Source organism: Bombus terrestris, chromosome 6 (assembly GCF_910591885.1).
Source record: "Bombus terrestris chromosome 6, iyBomTerr1.2, whole genome shotgun sequence".
In the NCBI taxonomy this organism is placed as follows: Eukaryota; Metazoa; Arthropoda; class Insecta; order Hymenoptera; family Apidae; genus Bombus; species Bombus terrestris.
Window position 1 is genome coordinate 21960385 of NC_063274.1, and position 24886 is coordinate 21985270.

General features: G+C 33.3%; 3 protein-coding genes across 5 annotated transcripts; 1 reads left to right on the top strand and 2 right to left on the bottom strand.

Annotated features, from left to right (window-relative positions):
* Positions 1–1901: 1901 nt before the first annotated feature.
* On the bottom strand, positions 1902–12942 carry LOC100648582 (tumor necrosis factor alpha-induced protein 8-like protein). Of its 2 annotated transcripts, XM_012318500.3 has the most exons (5): positions 12469–12932; positions 3833–3911; positions 3541–3642; positions 2439–2710; positions 1902–2346 (listed from the first exon to the last, which is right to left on the bottom strand). In XM_012318500.3, exons 3-5 carry the CDS (start codon positions 3548–3550, stop codon positions 1993–1995), a joined length of 636 nt encoding a protein of 211 aa, XP_012173890.1. In that variant the 5' UTR covers positions 3551–3642; positions 3833–3911; positions 12469–12932; the 3' UTR covers positions 1902–1992. The 2 variants fall into 2 exon arrangements, with proteins under 2 accessions (XP_012173890.1, XP_048262460.1); XM_048406503.1 differs by lacking the exon at positions 3541–3642 and having other exon boundaries at positions 12469–12942.
* A 149-nt stretch (positions 12943–13091) lies between these two features.
* On the bottom strand, positions 13092–14976 carry LOC100648466 (geranylgeranyl transferase type-1 subunit beta). Its single transcript, XM_003402266.4, has 3 exons — positions 14101–14976; positions 13631–13991; positions 13092–13554 (listed from the first exon to the last, which is right to left on the bottom strand). The coding sequence occupies exons 1-3, from the start codon at positions 14635–14637 to the stop codon at positions 13442–13444; spliced, it is 1011 nt and encodes a 336-aa protein (XP_003402314.1). The 5' UTR covers positions 14638–14976; the 3' UTR covers positions 13092–13441.
* A 146-nt stretch (positions 14977–15122) lies between these two features.
* LOC100648347 (zinc finger RNA-binding protein) lies at positions 15123–23184 on the top strand. 2 transcript variants are annotated; one of them, XM_003402265.4, is made up of 11 exons: positions 15123–15314; positions 15590–15753; positions 15872–16213; positions 16612–17178; positions 17281–17994; positions 18069–18393; positions 18476–18663; positions 19644–19792; positions 21021–21116; positions 21383–21503; positions 21780–23184. In XM_003402265.4, the coding sequence occupies exons 1-11, from the start codon at positions 15265–15267 to the stop codon at positions 22061–22063; spliced, it is 3000 nt and encodes a 999-aa protein (XP_003402313.2). In that variant the 5' UTR covers positions 15123–15264; the 3' UTR covers positions 22064–23184. The 2 variants fall into 2 exon arrangements, with proteins under 2 accessions (XP_003402313.2, XP_048262458.1); XM_048406501.1 differs by having other exon boundaries at positions 16723–17178.
* The last annotated feature ends 1702 nt before the right edge of the window (positions 23185–24886 follow it).

The following is a 24886-nucleotide window of genomic DNA, read 5'->3' on the forward strand; positions in this document are numbered from 1 at the left end:
ACAAATACTACAATCAAAATATTATAAAACAATGCTACAAACTACTAATAATTTTGTTCCGTAGTAGTTTCGTGTATTTCAGGATATACGTTTTAGCAGTGATTATTAAATGTAACTCGTAAAATTCACTGTTTTTCATATAAAATTTTTAAGTAACATTGAGCAGCTATTGTCCATGTTAAAACGTCCTAATTTTCATACTAACGTCACTTAAGCGAAACAAATCTAAGTATCGTGTATTTTAACTAAAATAATGCAATAGAAACAGTATAAATAAATAATTTTTATACTTAAACTATATGTATAAGTTACATAAAAGTTTTGTACAGGTACAATCACTGCATCACTGTATCAGAAAACATTTTTTCGTATATCATATTTATTAAATGAATATCACGAAAAAGATTTGAGAAAATATTATAATATATTGTAGTAACCTCTACAACTGTTCTTATATTTTTTAATAATTGTTTTTGTTCTTTATCAATTTTTTTTTCTGTAAAATCTATCACGTGTTAATGTGTTCTTTTTTTGTATTATAAGATCATAAGTTTATCATATATTATTCTGTATGATTGTGTTTTTATTAGATCTGTAGCAAAAGGTTCTTTCAAAAATTATTTATGACTTACGTTAACAATATACGGGCAATATATAAATTGCTTATAAGCTCGTTCAAAATTTTGTTAAAAAAAAATTGCGTTCTTTATTGTTAAAAAAAATATCCAGTGCAATTAATATATGTATAAAAATTTCTCATAAACTACAACTAGATTATCCTTGTTTTTTGTTATTAATTAAAATATTGTAACAATTATAAGTAAATATATACATTTTCCTAGAATAAATTATATTATCAAGCTACGTTACTTTTTTTCCGTACTTTTATTTAATATATTAAATACTAAATATTTCGTACAGGCAGTGCTACTTGATTGGTGAACAAATTGCACTAATTTTATATGTGTGCGTGCGCGTGTGTGCATTAAATAATCTATGTAAATAAATATGTCAAATCATTAATCACAATTGCGTTTATCAGTTTTTTCTTCTTTAATCGCACTAAAGTGAATATTAAGAGAAAGAGAGACTTGTCTCATTACAAATAATTTATTAATGTTATATATATATACTATATATATATATATATATATATATATGTATCAATACAAGATTTTTATTTCGCTTAGAATCATCACAAACAATGTGTAAAGAGTGTATAATGTATACAAAACACGCGACACTGCAACATACTTGTAGTACATGTAATGTAAATGTTCAATTTAATTATCGAGGCTTTGTCATGACTATATTAGATATGTTGTATTTATTTTGTGTGCCGAAAATGTATAGATGCGCATTATGTGAGTAAAAACGGAGGGCAATCCGTCTTTATAGATACACTCGTCGATATGTCATATAGCTCTTTGACGAGTGAAAGATTATATCTTCAAAAGGATATCTTTGGAGCACGTATCTGTATCAGTGCGTCCTTAGCGATGACAGATTGCTTCTTTTACGTGCTATTTTGTCGGGATTAACAAAGTAGTTTCTACCGTAATTACTATAAACCCATCTTGGGGCATAAATAAGCTCATTTCTTTTTTTTTTTGGTATAGATTGACAATTGATATCCTAACGCACAAGTCTCGTAAATAAATATACACTGATCGTAACAATATACATTCTGAAAATAAATAGAGTATTTCACAATTATTGCATAAATTGGTGAGCACTACTATGTGAAATCGATCGATTCTCGCGAGAAACATTATATTTCAAAAGCCTTTCTCGCGTCGAAAACATATTTATCATTATCTTTTCTTACACAGGCGATCGCAAATAACTGGTATCACACGTACACTTCTTTCTTTTCCTTTGCTTTCCTTTTTCGAAAAATAATCAGGGAGAAGAGTTATTATCCTCCCTTAATTATCTTGGTAATTTTCGTTCATGCTCCTCGTTGGTCAAGAGGTCATGTTTAAAAAGGAATCAAAGATGCCCAGCATCTAAGGCCTTATTTATATCACTAACTAGCATCCCGAGGATAGATCTGTGTTCCGAATCCTGTCTAAAAACGGAGTCCAAGAAGTCGGAATGCGTTAAGAAATCGAACACTTGATCACACCGATCTTGAGACTTGTCTGTGAGATGTGGCTTTATGAGTGCCTGTATCGCAGTTCTGCATCGTTCTAACGATTTGATTAAGTACGCCCGATCGAAACTGAACTCCAATTCGTAAAACGAGACCACAGACATTGCAACAGCTCTAAGGGCAGTTCTTATTTCCACGAGTTTCGCGTCGTCGGTGGCGTTTAATTGTTGATTACGTTGTAGGAGACCCACCTAAAATGAAAGTATTTAACGAATATGAGAAATAAAATCGCGATTACTTTGCATATCTATGTCACAGCAATCATCGAGGGAGAGACAAGTACCTTAATGGATAATTTAACGATATTCTTTAAAACCTTTTCAGGCTGTTTCTTGTCTAAATTAGAATTGGTTTTCGCGGCTCTTTCCATAAGCTTATACAGATTGTCCAAAAGTGACGTAGTGGCGTCATCTATCAGCAATGATCTTCCGGCCCCTGTAGATACGACTCTGCCGAGGAGTTTTTTTTGCGCACGAAGACCTAAATCACGAGCGCGGCTTCCGGTGCCCCCGGCGGGATAAGATCCGCCGTTCAATGTAGTCGCCGACTGCATCACTGGGGAAAAAATCGCAAACGCTGTACCATCTGCTCGGGGAGATATGGGGTTGAATAATGATCCTTTTGTTGCATGAAAAGATCGACTTGTGAAAATGGTACACAGGGTGCATTAGGAAAGTTAGTCTATAAGTTAACTGTTCTATGTATCGAAGCGATATGAAAGTATTTATGAATTTATATCAAATACTAAAAAAGTTTCTTACCAGATTTAATACATGTATGTACTTGTAAAAGCTTATGAAACTTATCTAAGAGAGTTATGACGTACTGTTATGCACAAAATGTACACATTTTCATAATACAAAGATAAAGTATTTTGTTTACAAATTATACCCAATTATGCAACAAATATTATTAATATATTATTAATTTCAGTTTGATCAGTTCAGTTCGGATTGATATAGCTTAATAAACACCATGTATATACATAGAATGTTGGGGAACGAAATTTCTTTGAGTGAAATATAATAGTAAGACATTCATAGTAAATAATGCAATAAAAAATAATATGACAAAAAATTTACAATAACATTCAACAAATTGCATCCAAATGTATATTAAAAAAGTGAAACTTATATCGTTTTTAAATCATGTCTATGCAATCTTTTTTCTTTTTTTGTCTCAGAAAATTTATGTTAAAAATTTTTCAACTACTTCAATACACTCTGTACCAATGTATGTATATGTATATATGTATATACATATATATATATATATATATATACACTAGTTAAAATAACATAAAATGTGATATCTTATTGATCTATCCAGACGAAAATAGTAAAAATGATAGTTTGCATTATAATGTGCGTATGATCAGAACTTACCATCAAACATTGGTAGACCGCTGTTTCCTCTAGGCGATAACGGGATTGTGAATGAAATAAAGAAGTGTTCTGTGAGCACGGTCGAAACTCAGGCAAAAGTAACTAAAATAAGCAAGGATGTAAAATGAATCAATATTTAGCGAAACATATACATAAAACGATATTATGTCAAATAAATTAAATATGGCAACACATAATAAAATGATGTTGCGCGCGTTGTGCAAATGCGTTTATGCGTGTGTTCTTATTCATGGGAACGAATCAGAGCATCGTACAGTTAACATTTGTATACCTTGATTGCAGTCGGTTACAGCTACAAGATGATAGAGCAGCCAGCTCTGCAATTCCATCACTGCCGTCCCCCACGCCACCTGAAAAAACACATTTTTATGTTCGTAAAGAAGATGTGAGTTGGTGAGAAATAGCTTCATACGTAAAGCGAGTTATGGGTTTTTTGAAATCGTAATGTATTTTTTTTATGTTTAGAATAACAATATATTTCTATTATAATATTTATATTACATTCTATTATATATGTTTATATTTTTTTGTCATTTGATCTTTATAAGCATTATTTTCATTTGAAATAAGAGGTGTTTAACCGTGTTTTGTTAACAGACGTTAGTAGATTGAGAAGTAGGAACATTATTATTATTTATTATTCGATATACATGCTCTGTCTTTAAAGTAACATCAACACGCATTCCGTGCCACGCGTGTCATCAACCACCCACATGTACGTACATATACTTACAATAGAGGCGAAACTGTCTAGCTAAACGAAGATGTTATTTTAAATTCAGTCAGAAACTTATAACTGTTATTTAGTATCTAAAAGTTTCACAAAAATTGTTAAAACTCATGTACTTTCCAATCTATAAAAATTTTAATTGAAACTGCAATGAAATAAACATTGAATTAATTCAAGTACCTATAGTGTATTCAATATTGCAGATAAACCGATACAATTCAGTAATTATAAGGATTTCGTGAAAAAAACAAGGTATCCCTGTTTTCCAATTATCTCCATAAAATTTCACCGTTAGGCTCCAATTCTTTATTTCACGATCAAATTATCATTATAGAATTAAATTATCATTACAAAATAGTTAAGAATGGAACAGAAGAATAGAAAGGAAAGAAAACAAACGGTCGGTGGAAGTTGGTGGAGGGCAAAGAATTAAATAGGTTGCAGCATACATGCTCCCTCATTCGTGTAATTTATGTCAATAACTGAGGTCAAACCCGATACACTGGAAATGGAACGTAATGTGCGTGTGGTTTGTCGTCGCGAGGTATAATCATATATGTATATAGACATACATAGACGTTTATATCGAAGAGGTATAGTTGTATGGAAGTTGGATCGATTTGTAAGGAGCGTCAAGGCAAGCCAGAGACTCTCATTCTCGTTTATCGACGTAATAGGGGCAAATGGATGCGCGCTACGGGATATTACCTAGTCTCGATACGGTTAGATCGATATGTATTTCGAGAACGTGACAAATATCGATATCGATCGAGTACTAGAGTACCTCAAAATTCCCTATCATTTGACCCGAATGCGAATTTTCAAGATCTTCGAGCATTCGATTGATCTTAAGATGTTCGAGAACGTCCGAAGCGCTTTTAAATGCACTCGAGTTATCGAAACGCTAGAAATACTCACGCGCATAATTCGATCTATGATCGCCAGGATGATCGTTTAGATTAAATGTATTGTCAGGTTGCCCATCTACTAAGTTCATATGTGATAAAAAATCTAAGAAACCACATTATGTCAACATCTTTTCAATGATTTATTAATTAAAAATATTAGTGAATCGTTAAATTGCAAGCTGTACGTTGTGTTATGAACCTCTTTTTTATAATTTTATAGTTTTATGTCACATAGGGCAATCAAATAATTCGTAATTTATAAAACTTCTTTATTATTTTATTATGAAGATTAGTAATTTAAAATTGATAATTTATTGATAACTTGTAATTTCATCGATAATATTAGTTCAATTGTGTATGAGAACCCAGGTAGATATTTTTTGTATCGATCGAAAATCGTGGATTCATAACAAATCTAACCTTTATTAAATTTTTCAATTTCCTAGACGGCAGCGATAAAACACAAGCTATTAGATAAATACTGCAATTATAATTTTACAAAAGTAATGTAATATTATATAATTATATGAACAGTGTTACATAAAAGTAAGCAATTAAAGCAAAAAAAAAAAAAGGTCTGAATAATAGAGCGGCTCTTAAAGTGGGAACATTAATTACACGGAAGTGTAATAAATAAATTGAGATTTCACTTTAGAAATGGTACTCAATTACTTTAAAACGTCAAAGGTAACATATCTAAATTTATCGTGACTGATTCATCCAACTAATCCTGATTAATTCTAATAAGAATAATTCATTATCGTATGCTTAGCAGCTAGTATTGTGCGCAAATTCTATTAGAAGCATTTAACCAATGAAATTATTGAATTTCGAAATAAACCAATAAAATTTGTAACTCTATTGGTGAATATACTTGATTTATGAGGTAGTAGATCATACTGAAACGAGAGTCCTATTTCAGTCGTATCCTAAATATACCACTTCGTACCACTTAAACATTATCGAAGAATATTTGCGATATGCAAGAATTAGTACGCGGTAGTTTGAAGTAAAACAAAATGAAATATTTTATAAAAGTAAAAGCTTTACACGCAAATAACAGATTTTAAATGATATTTAAGCCCTTGAAGACCGGCTTCAATAATATTGTTTCTATCTAAAAGAAATAATTTAATCATAAACTAGTTTTCTTATCTAAAATGCTATGTAAGTAATTTTAGATAATTTATAGATAAATTCTTAGTTATTTTTTAAATAATTTTTAGATAACTCTTAAATGATTTTCTAGGTACATACATATATGTATAGTATAGATAAAACTACCCAACTAATGTGTATCAGACAATATCTAATCTATTCAATACAATTCTAAAGCAGAAAATTAAATTCCAGTTGAAAGGTTTTAATTGATGTATTGTGTTGTTGGGAAACACCGTAAAGTCGTACGACTAAAACAAATGATCGATCGCTCGGAGAACTTTCGCTCTCTTTGCTTGGTCGTTTCCTAACTACAATAGATCGAGTTACTAGCGCGCCATTAGGCGGTTGTCGAGTATCCATATTAAGCGCATTATTCGCTATTAACGTCGTCAAATTTCAAGGTGTTTTCCTTTATCCCTGCACGGTCCGCAAATTCTTTCATCAGTACAAACTAGCTATGTATTTTGTTTTGACCAGAAGATCTCCATAATTGGAATACATTTTCTAAAGTGATCCACTTTCTTTTATTGAAACAACGACCTGGAAAAAAAAGAAACTACATTTTCCTCGAAACAATTTTCAATCTTTTAAATTTGATAATTAATTACGATATAGATTTAGAAAAACTTTTCTTATCAATGTGTAATTTAGAAACTATGTATATAATATGCGGGTAAATAACTTTTCCGTAACTTGTTTCACACTTGCAGAGATCAATATCTAATTGTATATCTAGTAGTTATTTAAAACCAATTTTATTACGTCGTAATAACAAAATAATAATACAGAACGTAGTCCTTATCTATCAATACATCATTTTTATTTGCGATTCTGTAAATGTGCGATGATTAAAAACTCCGGCTTTATTATTGTACTTTGGCTTCTGAAAAACAATTTAATTAAAACATCACGATATTATATTATATGTAGTTATGACGATTATAAATATGAAAGTCCTTGAAATTCGATTTATCTATAATTTATTTATAAGTTAAATTAAAATACACCTTGTCAAAGGTGAGCAAGTGTCTGGGGATATTTTTTAACGGTAGCATATATTTGTACAGTGTTGTGCCATAACTTGCATAAAACGAGACAAGAGATATGATACAGAGTTTATAGTTTCCGGTAGCGCTTTAAAAACAGGTCAAAGATTCTATTCTGATCTTTATCCGTGTCAGATCGGTGGTTCCATGAAATTTTCTGTAATTTCGTTTTCTTGCTTCGCTCGAACATTAAACATCTATACAACAAATCTGGTTTCCGCGATGAATCATTAGTGACTAATACATTTCTGAACTGTGTTAGCTTACTGATACAATTAATAATCATGATTACTTGAATAATGAATAAAACTGTATATAAATACACAAAAATTATTGGTAAAATGAAATTTAACAGAAGATATTAAAATAACTATTTTATAGTATATTCTTCTTTCGAAAAGTTATACGATTATTTAAATTATTTATTTAAAATATTTACATAACAGAAGTGAATTCTTCATGTTTTCATGTTTTAAACTAATGCGAAATAGAGACAATTATTTCGCAAAGAAGTTAAAAAATGTAGATAAACAGGTGAACTGCAGGTATATTTCCGAGTAGGCTGGAGGTTCGTCATTTCTATAATTAGTTATCTGCTTCGTTCTATCGCGATGTGTCGAAGGATAGGACCTAACAGCCCACAATTTTCTAACGTATGCACGAACATAATTTTTAACGTTAAGAACATGTACACGTCATGTGTGCACGCGACACTCTCGTTTCTTGCTTTCTTGCAAATTGAACTTTGCAGGCAATTTTGTTCGCATTGCGTCGTATTGAATAACTGTATGTGAATCTAGAGAGGCAATTTCACACGTGATCGAATCTATAAAATTAAAGAATTATGACGGTGCGAAAAAACTCAATTGGACATATTTCATTATTTCTTTCAAAAGGATGGACTTTTATATTCTTGACGAATGATTATTATTTTGTTAAGCTTATCGCTGTTGTCTTCATTAAATAATAATGATCTGCAATTCCTTCTCCATCTTCAGTTTCCTTAACAATTTTCACATGCGATTAAATCGATATTTATCCCATATTTAATTATGGTGAACTTATATTTCTAAATGTTTGAAGCAACGAATCGTTGAAATTCATATATTGCATTACGTGTTTCTTAGATTTGTGAAGTTTAAAAACCCTTTAAATTAAAATAGTCCACGTGGAAACAGTTAATTCGTTTTAATTTATTTGTTCAGCAATTCGGGTAATGGAATTGTCGGTATCCTCGTCAAACTATTTTGGAGCGCAAATGATCTGTCACTCTTTCTTCATGACAGTTTTGATAACAGCGTCACATGCAGTTAAGTTTACGAAACGGAGGGATTTCCCAAATAAAAATAATAATCCAATGAGTCTCCTACGTTGACTTATATTTTCAACAATTCGAGTTATTAAACTGTCGTTATCACCATCAAACGATTTTTTCCCTTACAAGTGAGACAATAACGTATAGTTTGATGGAATTAAAAAATTTATTCCATTATCATTAATTTGATTCCAATTTAGTTTTTTCAATAGTTGAAAGTAATGAATAGTCACAATATGATTTCGAATGGAAAGTCAATCTTCATTTTCTTCTCATTTCGTTATTTCCTTTACGTTTATATGAAGCCATTTATACCAAGCCCATTTATTTGAACGTTAGTTCAATTACCCGATTATATGAATTTCTGTCGGTTAAATCCATTTATCTGAACGTGAACTATTATATGAACGAGAATCATTCCATTACACAAACTCCAATTATATAAACTATTTGACTTCTGATAAATTTATGTAAGCGCAGTTCTACTGCATATACGTATGTATATAACTAATTTGATGAAATTGAAAAGTGTATTTCATCATAAAACATTATGTAGAGGTATCAAATCAAGCGTTACTCCAATTTATTTTTTTTGTTTTTTGTTTTTTCATAATTGAAAGTAACGAATGGTCGAACGATTTCAAATCAAATGGCAATTTCCTAACTCTCGATTTCTTTAACGTTTCTTTTTTATATAGTACGTATACACTCCATTTATTTAAACGAAATTTTAGTCGATTGAATCCACATGTCTGAACGTGAACTATCGTATCATAGAAAATAAGCGGAATCAGCGAATTCTTATTATATAAACTTCAATTATGTAAACTGTTTATGCTCCGATAAATTCATGTAAATGATATTCTAATATATGTGTATATACAGCTAATTCGATTAAACTAAAAAGTATATTTCATCGGGCAAAACATCACATAAAGAGATCAATCAAATCAAGTAATACTCCAACTTATTTTTTTCAACAATTGAAAATAACGAATCATCAAACGATTTCAAATCGAGTGGCAACGTTCGTCTTCTTCCCAACCCTCAATTTCCTTAACGTTTTTCTTTTTATTTCGAAAGATGCAGCTGTCACACCGACAGCTGTGCAACTGGCACGAACCTCCTTGTTAAACTGAGCATCTTGTCTGAGAATATACCCACCACCTGCCCTTCGATCGATGTGTTCAGCTTCATGTGTGTGCACGAACGCACATGTCGTACACAACGCGGTGCGCACGTGCTCACATGGACAAAGTTACGAGAAGGATTATACTCTATCCACAAAGGTCACGCGTTCGTCTGTTAAATACGACTTTCGAGAGGTCCACGTTCTTGCCTGGCTAGCCTGTAGCCTGTAGCGGTCGTTTTTGGATATCGATCCCGCCGATTGCACACGCGAGATTCTCTCACGGAATCGTATCCAATTTCAACTTTTTATCCTATCTCCCGAGCGAATCTCAATTGTAATCCTTCGACGATCTTAACGAGCGCGGGACTATGTCCTCGCGATATTTCCCAATATTCAAACGTATTTGATTCGACGTGTAGGTATGTGAGAAGAGTAGTTTATCTGATCTTTAGATCATATGCGTATTTTGAAATAATTTTAAATAGAATTAAATATACGATTCATAATGTACAGATATGAAAAGGATATTTTCATATGTAGAACTGGTAAGTAATTTTTGTGCAGTGATTACTTTAGATATTATATTATATCTATTTTTGAAATATATAAGTTTTTTTTATTTTAGCTTCTTTAAACTGTGCGACTGCTTTTAAGCAATTTTAAATAGAATTAGATAATGAACTCGATTATCAAAAATCTAAAGAAATCATTTCATTCTCAATTTCATTCATCGTATCCATTTATATATTTGCATTTATATATTTGCATATATTTGCAATCGAAAAAGATATATATTATGAAATCTATAAAAATATTCAATGTTAGAAAATATTTTATTACGTCATAAAACAAATAGGATATGAAATTTTATGATCTCTCTTAGAAGAATGTACAAGATGCATATAATGAAAAAGGAAGAACAAAATTAATGTTGTGTCCTTCAGAGCTCTAGGAGGGACATATTTTCGTCGCTGCCTCTGTTTTAAGCAGATAGCTTATTCAAGGTTGAAGATACAGTTGATCCTATACGTATAGCATCGAAATTTCAAATTACAACCTGTCACACATCGTAAATAAATCCACCATTCTTAACATTTATAGTTACCTTAATTATTCTTCGATACTAAACATAGTTCAAATTTTAACCGAATAAAAGTGTACGGAACATATGACGCATTAGAACGCATTATAAAATACGTATGGGATATATAACGTCGACAAAATTAAAAAGTGGGATTCAATCTTAAGAAAAACTGAGTAGAGAATTGCAGAATTAAAAAATTATGAGATAGTAAAAAGACACGTCATAAAATATTAATCACCTTAATTTAATAAGTACTTCATAAATTATTTAGATTCTTGGATTTTCTAAAAAATGATAATAAAATGCAAATAACATCAAGCATTCTAGTCTGGTATTTCTACATAAGATGGTCTAAGACTTTTGCACAGTACTGTATATGCACCTAACCCATAATTCAGGCAAATTGATTGATTGATGAAACGCGAATCAGCTGGTTAAGTACCGTAAATGAAGTTGTCGCAGTCATCGAGAGCGCACATACCAGACGGATTTGCGGAGATAAAAATAACTGGCGAAAAACCATACTATTGTGCTGGTATTAATTAGAAACAGAACGGTGAACGCCCGTTGTACAACAGTCTCATTCATTGCACGGTTACTTGTTAAGGTTGCCTATTTACGGCTCACATTCCGTAGACTAGACGGTTCATTTACGTTAAAACGCGATTTACATTTAGCCGAAAAAGATGTTTACCCCATATTTCTATCCCCCTTTTCTGTTTGCCTTCGGATATGCACGATTGCGTGGATGAAAATCGTATACTGTGGAAAATTTCACGCTATACTGATAATCGATTAATTCGCGATACCTTGGACAGGCTTTGGCCGTTATTTTCTAAATATACACAATGTTTTTGTATTACTCTGTTACTCTTCTTGGTACCCGCCACTTACACGGTAATAAATGCACATACGGAATTAAGTTACATGCATCTATTCAGCCACAACTAACTGACGCAATTAAACGGACTCGTCGGTTTTGCGAAATTCAGTTTCCATCGTGTTGTATATACTTTCCTTTTCACGTGACTCAATGTCATGATAAGAGTGATGGTACGAGAACTATTCTCTTTTCCGTTTCCGCGAGTTATACGCTAACTGTGGTTTCGTAAGTTCCCAAGTTTCTATTTATCTTTAAGTACATATATGTATTATTATACTGTGAACTTTTTCCGCTCTTTTTGTCTTGATGGAAGTTAACTTCCAACATATCATCACGAAGTGACGATGTGAAATATCAAATTTTAACGACCTCACAGAATAAAAAGTAATTTAAACGTAAATAAATAACTTAAAAAGAAATACTATTAAAATTAGGTATTCATGTAAAATTGTATGCTTTAATAAGTATAGAATTTAAAAATGAATTTTATATCGAACAAACTCTTTTCGATCACGCGCACTACCCGACGGTAAATGCGTTTGTCCTGAATTATGTATGTTTGAACGATCGTTTAGCAATTCCATTCTTGACTGTAAAGAAGCAGTCTTGTTCATACCAAATTAATTTAAATTTTAGACGCGCACTAACCTCTGCTGATGTCTGGGCCACGAATGCGACCCCAACACTTGACAATGAAGTTTCTCTTTTCCAACAACCGTAGGATAGATATTGTTCTATTGTTTTGTTTGCGTTCCACTTTGCTTTCGTGCGCGTTAGAGATTCCACCGGTATGATGAACCTTTAAAAATATTTTATCGAACTAGACGTAATTGAACACAATACACAAGTATGCGAAAAAAAGCGAGAAATCACACCGGCAAAGATAGAACACTCTCTTCTCAAGTCTCACAGTCTATTCGACTGAACGAACGAACGTCGTCTGTTGTGGTCTGCGAACCCACCCCGGTTACCATGGAATCATCGCTCCGCGAGGTGGGGCGCATGTGGCATCTACGCTCGGGCAACTTCGCAGTGTTAAGGAGTTTTCTCCTTTGCAGTACGCGTTCATTCATCGACGGGGTCATTGTGAATATGAAAGAACGGAATCTGACCACGAAACTTCTTCATTTAACGATACAATATAATACAATGCCTTTTTGGATGAAGCATTGTGTTAATAGTTTCTCAAAAAAAGTGAAAGATACTAGTTGAATAATAATTTTATGAATTTTTATTATGATGTAGGGTATCAATTAGAAATACTTTATACATATTTTTTTGTTGTTTTTATTAGAATTTTTAAAACTTGTATATACTTAATGACATTTTAAGATGCATTTAAATTATGCTATTGTTTTTCCTCTTATTTCCAATATGTGCTTTGGATACATGTTCAACAAGTGTCTTAATTGAAACAGAATAACTGATAACATACCTCAAAATCATAATATTTTTGTTAATTGACGCTTTTGGAATAACAATTCTAGGCACAGAGAATCTGTGGAAACTGTACAAATAGGATCCATGAAAATGCAAAAATGTTACTTTTCCTTCGTACTTTAAGCTCTGTGCGTTGGATATGATATACAGTTGGAAATACTTTATACGACTGTTAACTGCATTACCATACTTCATGAATTTTTAATAAATGTTTATACGCTCGATCAGAGATGTTAAGCGCAGCGTTCATTACGCATAAACCAGTTTCTCCTAAGAGGCTTAAACCACATAAACCTAAAAAATTAGGTATTCATATTGTATATTATCTTTATTGTACGTTATTTTTATGGATATCCTATCTGCTACATACCTAAGTAAGTATGAAGAGGATCTGGGAGACAGTCAGCAAATTTTCCAAATCCTCCCACAATATTATCTTGAGTTTCAAGCAGGAATGCCCTATTTTCATCAGGATCTGATAATTTGTTAATATCAAGCATTTGTAGTGTTGCTCCCACCCAAAAACTATAACAAGTATCAGAAGGCTTTCCGGGTCGTCCATGAAAACCACTATCTTGCCTCATAAGACACCATCTTTTTAGTCTATTTAATTGATCATTTGTCAATACATTATGAAGTTCGTTCATGAGAAATAGGCTAGCTACAGCACAAAATGTAGATCCTCCATGTGATTCAAGACCAGGTCCTTGGCCCATTGCTCCATCATATGACTATAATCATTGTTGAGATATTGTGCTATGATAAAATTAAGTAGACAAAGCCAATTTTTGTTAATACTCTTTATAAGTAAAATAAAAAAAGGAAAGGAAAAAAACTTACAATGCTCTTTAAAATGTAGTCAATTGCTTTTGTCTTGTCAATGCCTGACCAATCATTTAAAATTATAGATATACAACAAGCACAGTAAAGGAACCTCATATCACTTTCACATCCTGTTATAATAGCTGTAAATGATCCATCTGGATTTTGACATGCTCTCATTCCTTCAATAATGGATTCTCTGTCGACTCGACTTAAATCATCTCCAAGAATTAAGAGGGTAACTAATCCAATATATGTCATTGCTAAATGACCACATTGGTATTTTGGAGCATCCTTTGGTATTGTTGTCGAAGGCTGAAAGCCAGAGCGTGGTCCAGCTCCAGTTACTTGAAGCCTATAGATCCAGTCTATTGCCTCTAATTTAGTTTGTTCGCTAAGATCATTCAAGCAATTCAATATGTCTAATCCTGATATAGCAAAAAACGCTACAGCAAGTCTAGAGCAGTCAAATTCTGCTGAACATGAATTGGGCATGATTTGCAATAACCTCTGGAAATATTTAGCATGCTTTTTCTTTGCTAACTGCGGTGGCATGTTGTATCGCGAATTTGTATGATGAAAAAGAAAATAATATTTAAAATATATACGATTACGTATCGAACGTAAGTGTTACTTTCAAATTGGTTGTGCGAGTGAAAAAAGATTTCATTAGAATTATGGTAAAACCTACTAGAGAGCGCTTCAATTCTAAACGATAGATGCAGTTACTACTAGGGGGCGTGAAAAATAATTCGTTGAACGCACGCGTCACCGGCAAACTAGCCCTTTCTTGCGCACGCCAGACGTTCACTGCAACACGCACCAGCCGCGAAAATTACACAAACTACATACTACCCCGGATAACGGAGATAACGAGAAAACACGCAGTAAGTTAAGTTTCAATTAACCGTATACATCTGTCCGCTTCGTGAATACTTTCTCGCGGTAGTTTCTCTGGCTAGTACGGTAGCGCGTTGATTTGCGCGGAGGTAGTTTGTCGGAGGACGACGAAGGGTTCTCGTGGAAGCGGCCACTGAGGGCGCAGCATTCTTGCAATTGTTGTGCCCGGCTCCAACAGAATAACCAATAGGAGCCGCGGCAGCGCCGCCATTCTATCGAGTTCGTGGCACGCCCTACAACTTCCTCCATTGTCCTTCTTTCCGGGATTCTCTGCGAGGAAGGATGGCTCAGAACAATTATTTTGGGTTTACTCACGGCGGAACGCAATATGGGTACGAAATCGATTGCATACCATAATTATTAAGTAGCTAGTGTTAAGTTTTTCGAAAATTCGTGACGGTAACTACGTTGGCGGGAGTAATAATTGTTCGTTAAAATCGGTGCACGCGAGAGCCCAGCCGGCTTGGCCGCCATTTCTTGCTGAGAGTAGAGCGTCCATCGAGCGTCTCTCCCGGGCACGGATCCGATAGAGGTCTTTTTCGTTTTGCGTTTCCATTTTTCATTGTATTCCTTGTCTGTAAGAAAACCTATTTATTCTTTCGAACAGAGCGACCAGCGCAGCCGCTTATCAAACTGGTCAAGCGGGATACGCAGTAACTCCAGCGGCAACTGCCGCCACGTACACTCAACGACCCGCTGCTGCCGCGGCTACAGGTTACGAAACGTATCAAGCGGCCGCTGCTGCAGCCGCTACTGGGACCACATACGCTGGTAAGTTCATTTTAGTCAATTTCATATTTTTCATCTTTCTTTTCTTTTATAAACAGAGTCCAGTATCCAGTATTTTCGTGCTTACATTCCAGTTTCATAAGGTCCTTTTTCTTTATAGCTGCTAATCCTGGTACTGTGGCTCAGACATACGATTACGGTTACGGGCGTGCTGCACCTGCAGCTACATACGACGCTGCTAAAACTTATTATCAACAACCTGCTGCAGCTGCAGCAACTTACACTACTACAGAAACACATTATCAAGCTGCGAAACCTGCATATAGCACCACTAGTGCTTATACAGGCACAGCCAGACAAGCTACTACTACTGGACAAGCTAAAACATACCAAGCATCAAGTACAGCTTATCAGCAATCTAATCCTACTCAAAGTGCTACCTATTCTTCAGGATATACAGCTCCTGCAACACCCGCGGCTACACCATCGACAGCTACAAATAGTAAGTTTCCATTAAATTATATATATATATGTATATATATGTTAATATTTTTCGCCAAGATTGAAAATCCTATGTAAATGTCCTGCTAACCGTGACGTAGGCACTAATAACATGAAATTGATCCTCTGGGTATTGGAATTGATACATATGAATAATATAATAAAATTCTGCTAACATTTTAAGCCATGACATGGCTTAAAAATTTAGCTGAATTGAATTTCTCTGAAGTTACAAAATTGACTATATAAAAATTTGTGATTATTATACATTATACTTGATAAATATTTCATCAAAAGAATAAAGTATTCATTTTGATGGGTACAAGTTAGTAGAATGGTTCCATGAATATAAAGGATTGACTCCTCCAAAGTTTGAGGTTTCAATTTCATTTCCCTTAGAAACGGCGAGTACAACGTATTCCGGCTACGACGCAGCGCTATATAGCGCTGCGACTATGTATGTAGCCCAACAGAGTGCAAACAGCAATTCAACTAACCAGAAGACTGGAGGTTGGCAGGGCTACGGACGAAAGGGATTTGGTACTGGAGGGGGAGGAATGAAGGCAATGCGGCCCAAGCAGCCCCCTAAGCCACAACAACTACACTATTGCGATGTCTGTAAGATCAGCTGTGCTGGACCTCAAACATACCGTGAGCATCTGGAGGGACAAAAACATAAGAAGAAAGAAGCCTCTCTGAAAGTACCACAGCAGCCACCGACACGAGGGGCAGGCAACAGTCTACGTTGCGAACTTTGTGATGTAACTTGTACTGGAAATGATGCTTATGCTGCTCATATTAGGGGGGCTAAACATCAAAAAGTTGTTAAGTTACACACTAAACTTGGAAAACCAATTCCAAGCGCAGATCCAACAGTTTTGAACCCAAAACCAGCAGCTACAGCTAAAACTGCAGGAGTTAAGAAGCCAACTGTAACAGCTACTCCTAAAATTAACTTTGTTGCTTGTAAGTAATCCTTTTTTTTACAGATACACAGTTTATGTTAAATTAAATATACAAATTTGATATCTATGGAATACATATTAATATCATGTGTAATATTTGCAGCTGGAAATTTGGGGACTGTAAATCAAAATCAAGCCCCGGAAATTAAGACAGAAGAAACTGCGACTGAGGAAACTGTCGAAGAAACAGCTGTTGATGAAAAAGATATTCAACCTGTTGGCCAAGAGTACATAGAAGAAAACAAATCCGAAGATGGAAAAATTATAAGTTTTAATTGTAAGCTTTGTGAATGCAGATTTAATGATCCCAATGCCAAAGATATGCATATGAAAGGTAGAAGGCACAGATTTGCTTATAAGAAAAAAGTTAATCCTGACTTAGTTGTTGATATGAAACCAAGCCTAAAGCAAAGAAAGATGTTAGAAGAAAAATTTCGTAGACAACAAATGCGAGACGATTACTTACGACGCAGAGAAGAAATTAATCAATTGGGACCTATGGGTCCAATGATGGATGAGGAAATGATGTATTGGGAAGAAAGACGACGTTATGAAGAAGAATGTGAGTACTATGAATGGTATCGACGCTATGGACGTGGACCTGGAGCTCCACCAATGCCACGTCCTTTCCCAGGACCACCACCAATGATGATGTTCCCTGGTCCTCAAAGAAGGCCAGATTCATCAGATGACAAACATGTATTAGCTCATCATACCACCATATATCCTAAAGAACAGGAACTGCTGGCAGTTCAGAAGATTGTTTCACATACTGAAAAAGCATTAAAATTTGTATCTGACACATTGGCTGAAGCAGGTAATTATTTCTTCTTTTATCTTTTTTTTATATTTTATATCTATAGCATAGTTAAAATATTTTTATAATTGCAGGCAAGAAAACAGTCCCATCTATTACTAATGCTACATCAACGACTCCAACTATAACTACACCACAGCAACCTCAACAACAGCAACCACAACAACAGCAACAAAATACAGATATAGTAAAAATTAAAGAAGATTCTGACAAAAAGAAAACAACAACGCCGCAGAAAGAAGATGGCAGCGACGGCAATTTGTTTTCATTCCAAAAGGAAAAAGAAGATTCCAGGATATTAAGAGGGGTAATGCGTGTTGGCAATTTAGCAAAGGGACTTCTATTATCTGGCGACAATCACGTTTGTCTTGTAGTCCTGTGTGCAGAAAAACCAACACGGTTAGTTGAAAAAAATTATATATTTGTATAAATACATCAATTTTGTACACAAATTCATATATAAATATTTTCTTATTTACAGTTCATTACTAAATAAAGTTGCTGAGATACTTCCGGCACAGTTGAAGATCGTAGCTCCAGAGGATACTTACAATGTTGGAAAACACCCAGAGTCAGCAGCATTAACTGTTTCAGGAGGCAGCGTGACCGTTAGCGTAACTCTTACCAGTCCTTTAATGCGCGAAACTCCCAAACCAGCTGCTGCTGCAGGTGATTTGATCGTTTTATATTTTCATAGTGGCCAAGAAAAGGATAACTGATAATTTTAGAGATTTTGCAGAAAGCATTTTTTATTTTCATGCTACTTTCTTGAAAACGTGGTTTATGAATTTTGTTTGTTCTTTTCATGGCCCAAAAGCTTCTTTGTAAATTTTTCTAAGCACCAGGATGATGCAGGGGCAGCCAAGGACTTCAAGGGTTGCCAGTGTATATACGCTCTAACATGAAAAATTCCTTTTTCTTTTTGATACAGCCGCATTTTAGTGTGTCCACGACTGAGTATAATTTATATTTTTGAAAGGCATTACTATTTAAAAATATGTAAGAGCGTAGATAGAAATATATTAACAGCCATTTTTTAACGGAAAAGAGAGAGCGTAAACTTGGTACGATTAGATGTCGCTTTTCTTCGTTTTAAGTTAATTTGTAGTAGTATACTTTATAAGTTATGTCGATAATAACAGTTAAGCTGGAGTCTCCATTAAGGAAGATAATATGTTATTATAAACGTGGACACGCTTTTGGTATGAGGAAACAACGCTGAGGCAATCTTAAAACTATGGACTTTTTGATCATGCATTAATAATTTTAATGAAAACCCTCTATCATCGAATGCTGTACACATAATACACAATGCGCAGTTAACTCCTTATTCTTAACCGACGATTCTTTTGATAGCGTTATTTTAATATTCAATTTTAAGTAACGCTGTCAATTTCAGTAAGAAACGTCGGTCGTTCTTTTGTAACGCGAAGAAAGGACGTTCAGGAATAGGAGTAATGCATCATTGTTATGTACTACATTCGATTAGGTTTATTTTTATTTCAATGAGAATGTTTTAGACTATGCCCTCAAGTTTAATGTACTTGAGTTAAAATATAATTATATATAGAGGGAAAACCCAAGTTGGGCATGATCAAACACTCTAAGTGTTGTCTAAGCGTGTTGTGCTTTCTTTGTTGGAATCTCAGATAATGCTGGACAGCAGCAACAGGGAGCTGCTCAACCGCAAACAACGCCCGCGGCGCCCGCTGTGACGAAACCAGATCCACCAGATGTACTTCCCAAGGCTAAGTGTTTGGAGGCTTTAGCTGCACTCAGGCATGCCAAGTGGTTTCAGGTTTGAATCAATCAACTCTCAGTTCAAGATCTCGAATTGTCAGTGCCATTTTGTTGGCACTAGTGACTGTTTTCTGTTATTTTTTCCTAATACGTGAAACGCGTGCAAGTTGTCCTCTCTCTCTGTCCGCAAAAAAGAGCAGTCTTAGAACTTCCAGCCTTGTGACAATTTTATTTTTATTACTATCTATCTTCTTGTTGATATGATTTTGTCTGAAATGTTTATTTGATCACGTTTGATGTTTCAGTTTTGTAGGTTTGCCAATCCACTTTATCCACTAATATTACATTTTATGGTAGTTAATCCGAAAATCTTTATCATGTACTATTTATAATTTATAATCAACGTGTTAGTTATTATAAGTGGATGGTAGTGGCAATATTTTATTATTGGCAGAATTTGATTAAAAAGGGAAAAAGGAAGAGAAAGAAGTGTATGTATAGCATAATTTCAGAAACAGAATACATCGAACGTGCAATCAGATAGTCTCAGGCAAGAGGTATAAGCATTATGTAAACGTGAATTGTAGCATTTAAAATATTAATGCACATCAAAAGCATTTACATTTGCTTTACTTTAAATCATCAACATCCAGAATAATAGGAAACTCTTTGCAGAAAGTCGTGTTAAAAGTACGTAATTTTTCTTCAAAAGATGTAGTTTTGTTTGTTTTGTTTATAATGCACTAAATTGCTTTACGATGCTTATGATCAAGCTTATTCATTATTCTGGATTAATCTTAATGCATTGTAGCCTAGACTGAGTCTGTTCTAGGTCTGTCTTAGAAATCCTTGAAGTTAGTGTATTTCTCTTTATACATATGTACTTTATTTCATACTTTCTACATAATGTGCATTGAAAGCACTGTTAAATATTGAAAGACAGACAAGCACAAACACACAGTGGTGTCATAAGTATATCGGGTGTTTTTCAGTTATAAGTTCAATAGTTGTATTTGGCAGTTCGACAAGTGTACAGTTTTTCTGATACGTTGCACTTTTTTTTAAATATTATGTTAGGTATTAATTGTTCAGGAAATACTTAATAAACACCCGATAATTTTGATATGGGCTAATATTTAGGAGCTATAGGCACGAGGCTGGGAGGATAGCTAAAGCCCACACAAAGCAAATTAAAAGTAGTTTAGGGTGTCGCATCTCCAGAAGACTCAGAGACTTTAAAGCGTGTATCAAATTGTATGTACTAAAATACTGATCGTATTTAACAGGCTAGAGCAACTTCACTGCAGAGCTGTGTTATGGTCATTCGCATAATGCGTGATCTTTGTAACCGTGTACCCACGTGGGGACCATTAAACCCATGGGTTAGTATGAAACGACTCTTTTATGATGCATATATGACATCTGATTTTATTAGAAGTCAAACAAAGTGATTTATAACTATTCAATGATAATTCAAAAAATTCAAAACTGAATACAGTACTGTCTTGCATAGTGGCTGAGGATTCTGTCTATTTCACGTTAATGTAGAATTTTTGATATAGACTCTTCTTTATATTGTGGCTGGATTCAATCCCAGTCAGAATATAAGGATTAGATAGAAACAAACAGGTGTTCAATCTTCTTTCAGGCACTAGAATTGTTAACTGAGAAAGTGATTAGTACCGCTGGAGGACCTCTTAGTCCAGGTGAAGCGTTAAGAAGACTTCTAGAATGTGTTGCTGGAGGAATATTGCTTCCAGGAAGCCCAGGTATATCGTAATATCTTCCTGCTAATTAATATAATCAATAAAAAAAGTTCAAATTTTTTAAAATCGTAAAACCAAATGATGATTTTGATGACGAGACTGAGTGTATTGTGAAATCCATTGTAGGTTCTAAGATTGAGTATTTCGATTTTTTTATCTCAATGGAAATTTCGCAATATTGCATAGATGATTGGCAATCTGATTTTTATATACTTATATAAAATTTTATATAGTTTTGTATTGAATCACACTGGTTATAAATAATGTATTTCTTCATAGGATTATCTGATCCATGCGAAAAAGAGCCAGTTGATGCAATAGGCAATATGACAGCCCAACAAAGAGAAGATATAACTGCTTCAGCGCAACATGCTTTACGATTAGTTGCATTTCGTCAAATTCATAAAGTTTTGGGCATGGAACAACTTCCGCCACCTAAATATAAGGGCCGATATGCTAGAAAACGAAGACGTGACAACAGTAATGGAGAAGGAACAGATAGTGAGGCTTCAAAGAAAGATAAAAAAGCAGAGGAGATCAAAATGGAGACTGACTCCAAGTAGATCTACCAAAATATTCGCTTTATCGATTTACTCATAACTTATATAGTATAAGAAATAAAATTTTCTCGTGTCAATTGCTTGTTCAATGAGGTTGTTTCTATATTGGAAAGATATCAAAGTTTAAAACAAGACTAATGATCTATTAATACAGTATTGTAATTATTTGGAATGTATCTCCCTTTGGACAACCAATAGCGCATCGTTTTAATTCGCAATCGTGATTTTAATGGCGAAAGAAATTATTAGGTCAGATTATATCATTGCACCTTGACTTTGTTTTTGAATGTATAATAATATAATAGAGTTGTCACGTTTCTATTAGTACTAAGTTTAATATTTTAAAGACAAAACATTATGCACTGCTTTGTCTGTTATAAGCGATTTAATTTTTTAGCAAGTTCCAAATATCTTTAAAATAATGCAATATTTTGAATTTCATTTATTAAATTTATTTTATGTAAATTCTAGTTTTCAGAATTATAAAAATAAGTATGGCGTTACTTTTAAAATAGTTACACTTTTGCAAATATTTCACTGAATGTTTCTAAAGTATCTAAAGATCTTTCCCAAACAGGCAATTGGTACGATTAGTTCCAGCACTAGGATTTTGTCAAAGGAAATGATGAATGCGTTAATTAGTTTTGAATTACTTATTTAGCTATATTTCAAAGCCACAATGTATGACGAAAAAGTTTAATAGAAAGGGTGGTGTAAAAACTGAACATTTATAAGTTTTGAAAAGTTAAAAGTAGGTTAGTTTGTATTGAGAATTCGTGTGTATGTTGTGTGTGTAGTCGTAAAGAAGTGCAGAATGTTTCTTTCCCTGCATAAACAACTCCTAACAACGTATGTTCACACCGCGTGTACTGATTCACGCAGAAGATTCCAAGAAAGCAGAGTTGAAAAATCAATCATTAAAATAAACGCTTTGCTGTCTAATGAGGGTTAAGTGCACGTGTCAAGATTAATATTTTGCTGTAGTTTGTTTACAAATTTCACCGGAAGTCGAATACTATTTCAAAATGTTCATATTTAATACATTTTTTTGACATAGTGTATGAATCTTCTGTTGTACACATGCAATTCCTGATTGAATAAATCAAACATGCATGAGATAAGAACAAGGTTTTCTTCACTTCCATATTCCTTTGCATATTACAATATTGTGTAAGAGCTTTTACAAATAAGATGAGTTGATAATAAGCATCCTCTTTAACAAGAAGGCCACACACACAATAGCACTTCGATTGTAAGATTATAATTAGCTAATCTTTTACAGAAAAAAGAACACTTGATATATAAAGAAAGTTAATTTATTTTTGGATGGCACCGAGTAGAACTGAGACTGATATTGTATTAATTTTTTAATGAAACATGTAGAAGATAGGATATAAAACTAAAGGAAATATAATTTACGTTTAATTTAAGAAGATAATTTATATAAATTACGAACATAATTTCATATAACATTCATTCTGTTTGGTGCAACTAGTCCTTTCAAATAAGTGTATTAACGATATTCAAATTCCATAATTTCGATCTTTCTGCTTCTTATCTTCGTCCTTTAATTAGGTTGGGCTGATACAGGTTTTGAATTATTATAAGACAGAGTATTAAGCCATTTTCATTTTTTCTATTTTGCAGTATTAATTAAAGTATGTTTGTATATATTTAAATATATGAGAGACATGTGTAATATGTTTAATTTATTATTATTTGTTAAACCAAATACTAATGTAATGTAATGCGCTATATATCTGCAGATATATTACGAAGGAAATTCACAAATTTTTTTCATTCAGTACCTCAAATCTACAAAAACGTGTGTGTAGAGCCTTTATAAAGTTTCAAATCTAAATAATGCATATTATCTTTTCAGTATTGAGAACTGGATGATGTACTGAAATTAAGGTGGGAATTACGTTATATTTTTTTCATATAGAAAAATTATATCAAACGTTCGCTGTGCCATTCTAATTATACTTTACTTTTAAGAACAATATGTGATTTATTTCATGTGAGAAAAGCTATTACGTGTTTTATTATAAACGTACTTCGATAATGGAAGGTAAATATATTGTTCTTAGAGTTCAGCTATATTATCTGCGAGATTTTTTGTTTTTTTTCTTATACTAATGATTTGTTGTAATTATTGAACAATTACGTAATTGTCTAGTTACTTAAAACTGGTTACTTCGATGTTAATGATGAAATATTAAATTAACACGTTGAATGCCACGGGAGTCACCGGTAACCGGCGCGCCAAGATTAGTAGAAATACATAATTTAAACAAATGTCAATATTTATAAATTTTTCATTATTACCATTGTTAGTACACTGGTGTGACGAAATTAATGAAGCATAAAACATAGAAATAGTTTTATTTATACATGAAATATAGACCTATTATGTGTGTATATTGCGATGTGTCGTATTGAAATACTCTAAACAAAGTAAGGGTGAACCAGCACAGTCTCCACAATATGTTACGACTTATAAAAAATTAAATAGAAGACATGAAGTGCAAACATTTTTGTAGCATATAAAAGTATCATAAACGCTCTTACCTGATTGTTAAATGCTCTCAACAAGAAGATGTGGAACAATAATTTAACAAAGCGAGGAAATAATATGAGATAATTGATAATCGCAAAAAATAAGTGATTCGCGTGAAATCGCACTTCAGTGCCATGGGGGTCGTCGGTGACCTCTGTGAGATAAATTCATTACACATAATTATACATCATAACTTATCTCTTGTAAGTAATATTTCAACATTATATGTATTGCATAATACAAAATTTATCATTTTTAATTTAAGA

What these genes read in the sequence shown, in the direction of transcription:
- LOC100648582 (XM_048406503.1), bottom strand. Translation starts at nt 3,890, where the DNA reads ATGGAATTGCAGAGCTGGCTGCTCTATCATCTTGTAGCTGTAACCGAC. An exon ending in TGTAACCGACTGCAATCAAG is followed by an intron (nt 2,711 to 3,832) that starts GTATACAAATGT and finishes TTTTTTCCCCAG; the next exon opens with TGATGCAGTCGGCGACTACA. An exon ending in TCGTTAAATTATCCATTAAG is followed by an intron (nt 2,347 to 2,438) that starts GTACTTGTCTCT and finishes CTTTCATTTTAG; the next exon opens with GTGGGTCTCCTACAACGTAA.
- LOC100648466 (XM_003402266.4), bottom strand. Translation starts at nt 14,637, where the DNA reads ATGCCACCGCAGTTAGCAAAGAAAAAGCATGCTAAATATTTCCAGAGG. An exon ending in ACTACATTTTAAAGAGCATT is followed by an intron (nt 13,992 to 14,100) that starts GTAAGTTTTTTT and finishes CAATGATTATAG; the next exon opens with TCATATGATGGAGCAATGGG. An exon ending in TCCTCTTCATACTTACTTAG is followed by an intron (nt 13,555 to 13,630) that starts GTATGTAGCAGA and finishes CTAATTTTTTAG; the next exon opens with GTTTATGTGGTTTAAGCCTC.
- LOC100648347 (XM_003402265.4), top strand. Translation starts at nt 15,265, where the DNA reads ATGGCTCAGAACAATTATTTTGGGTTTACTCACGGCGGAACGCAATAT. An exon ending in ACCATCGACAGCTACAAATA is followed by an intron (nt 16,214 to 16,611) that starts GTAAGTTTCCAT and finishes CATTTCCCTTAG; the next exon opens with AAACGGCGAGTACAACGTAT. An exon ending in TGTGCAGAAAAACCAACACG is followed by an intron (nt 18,394 to 18,475) that starts GTTAGTTGAAAA and finishes TCTTATTTACAG; the next exon opens with TTCATTACTAAATAAAGTTG.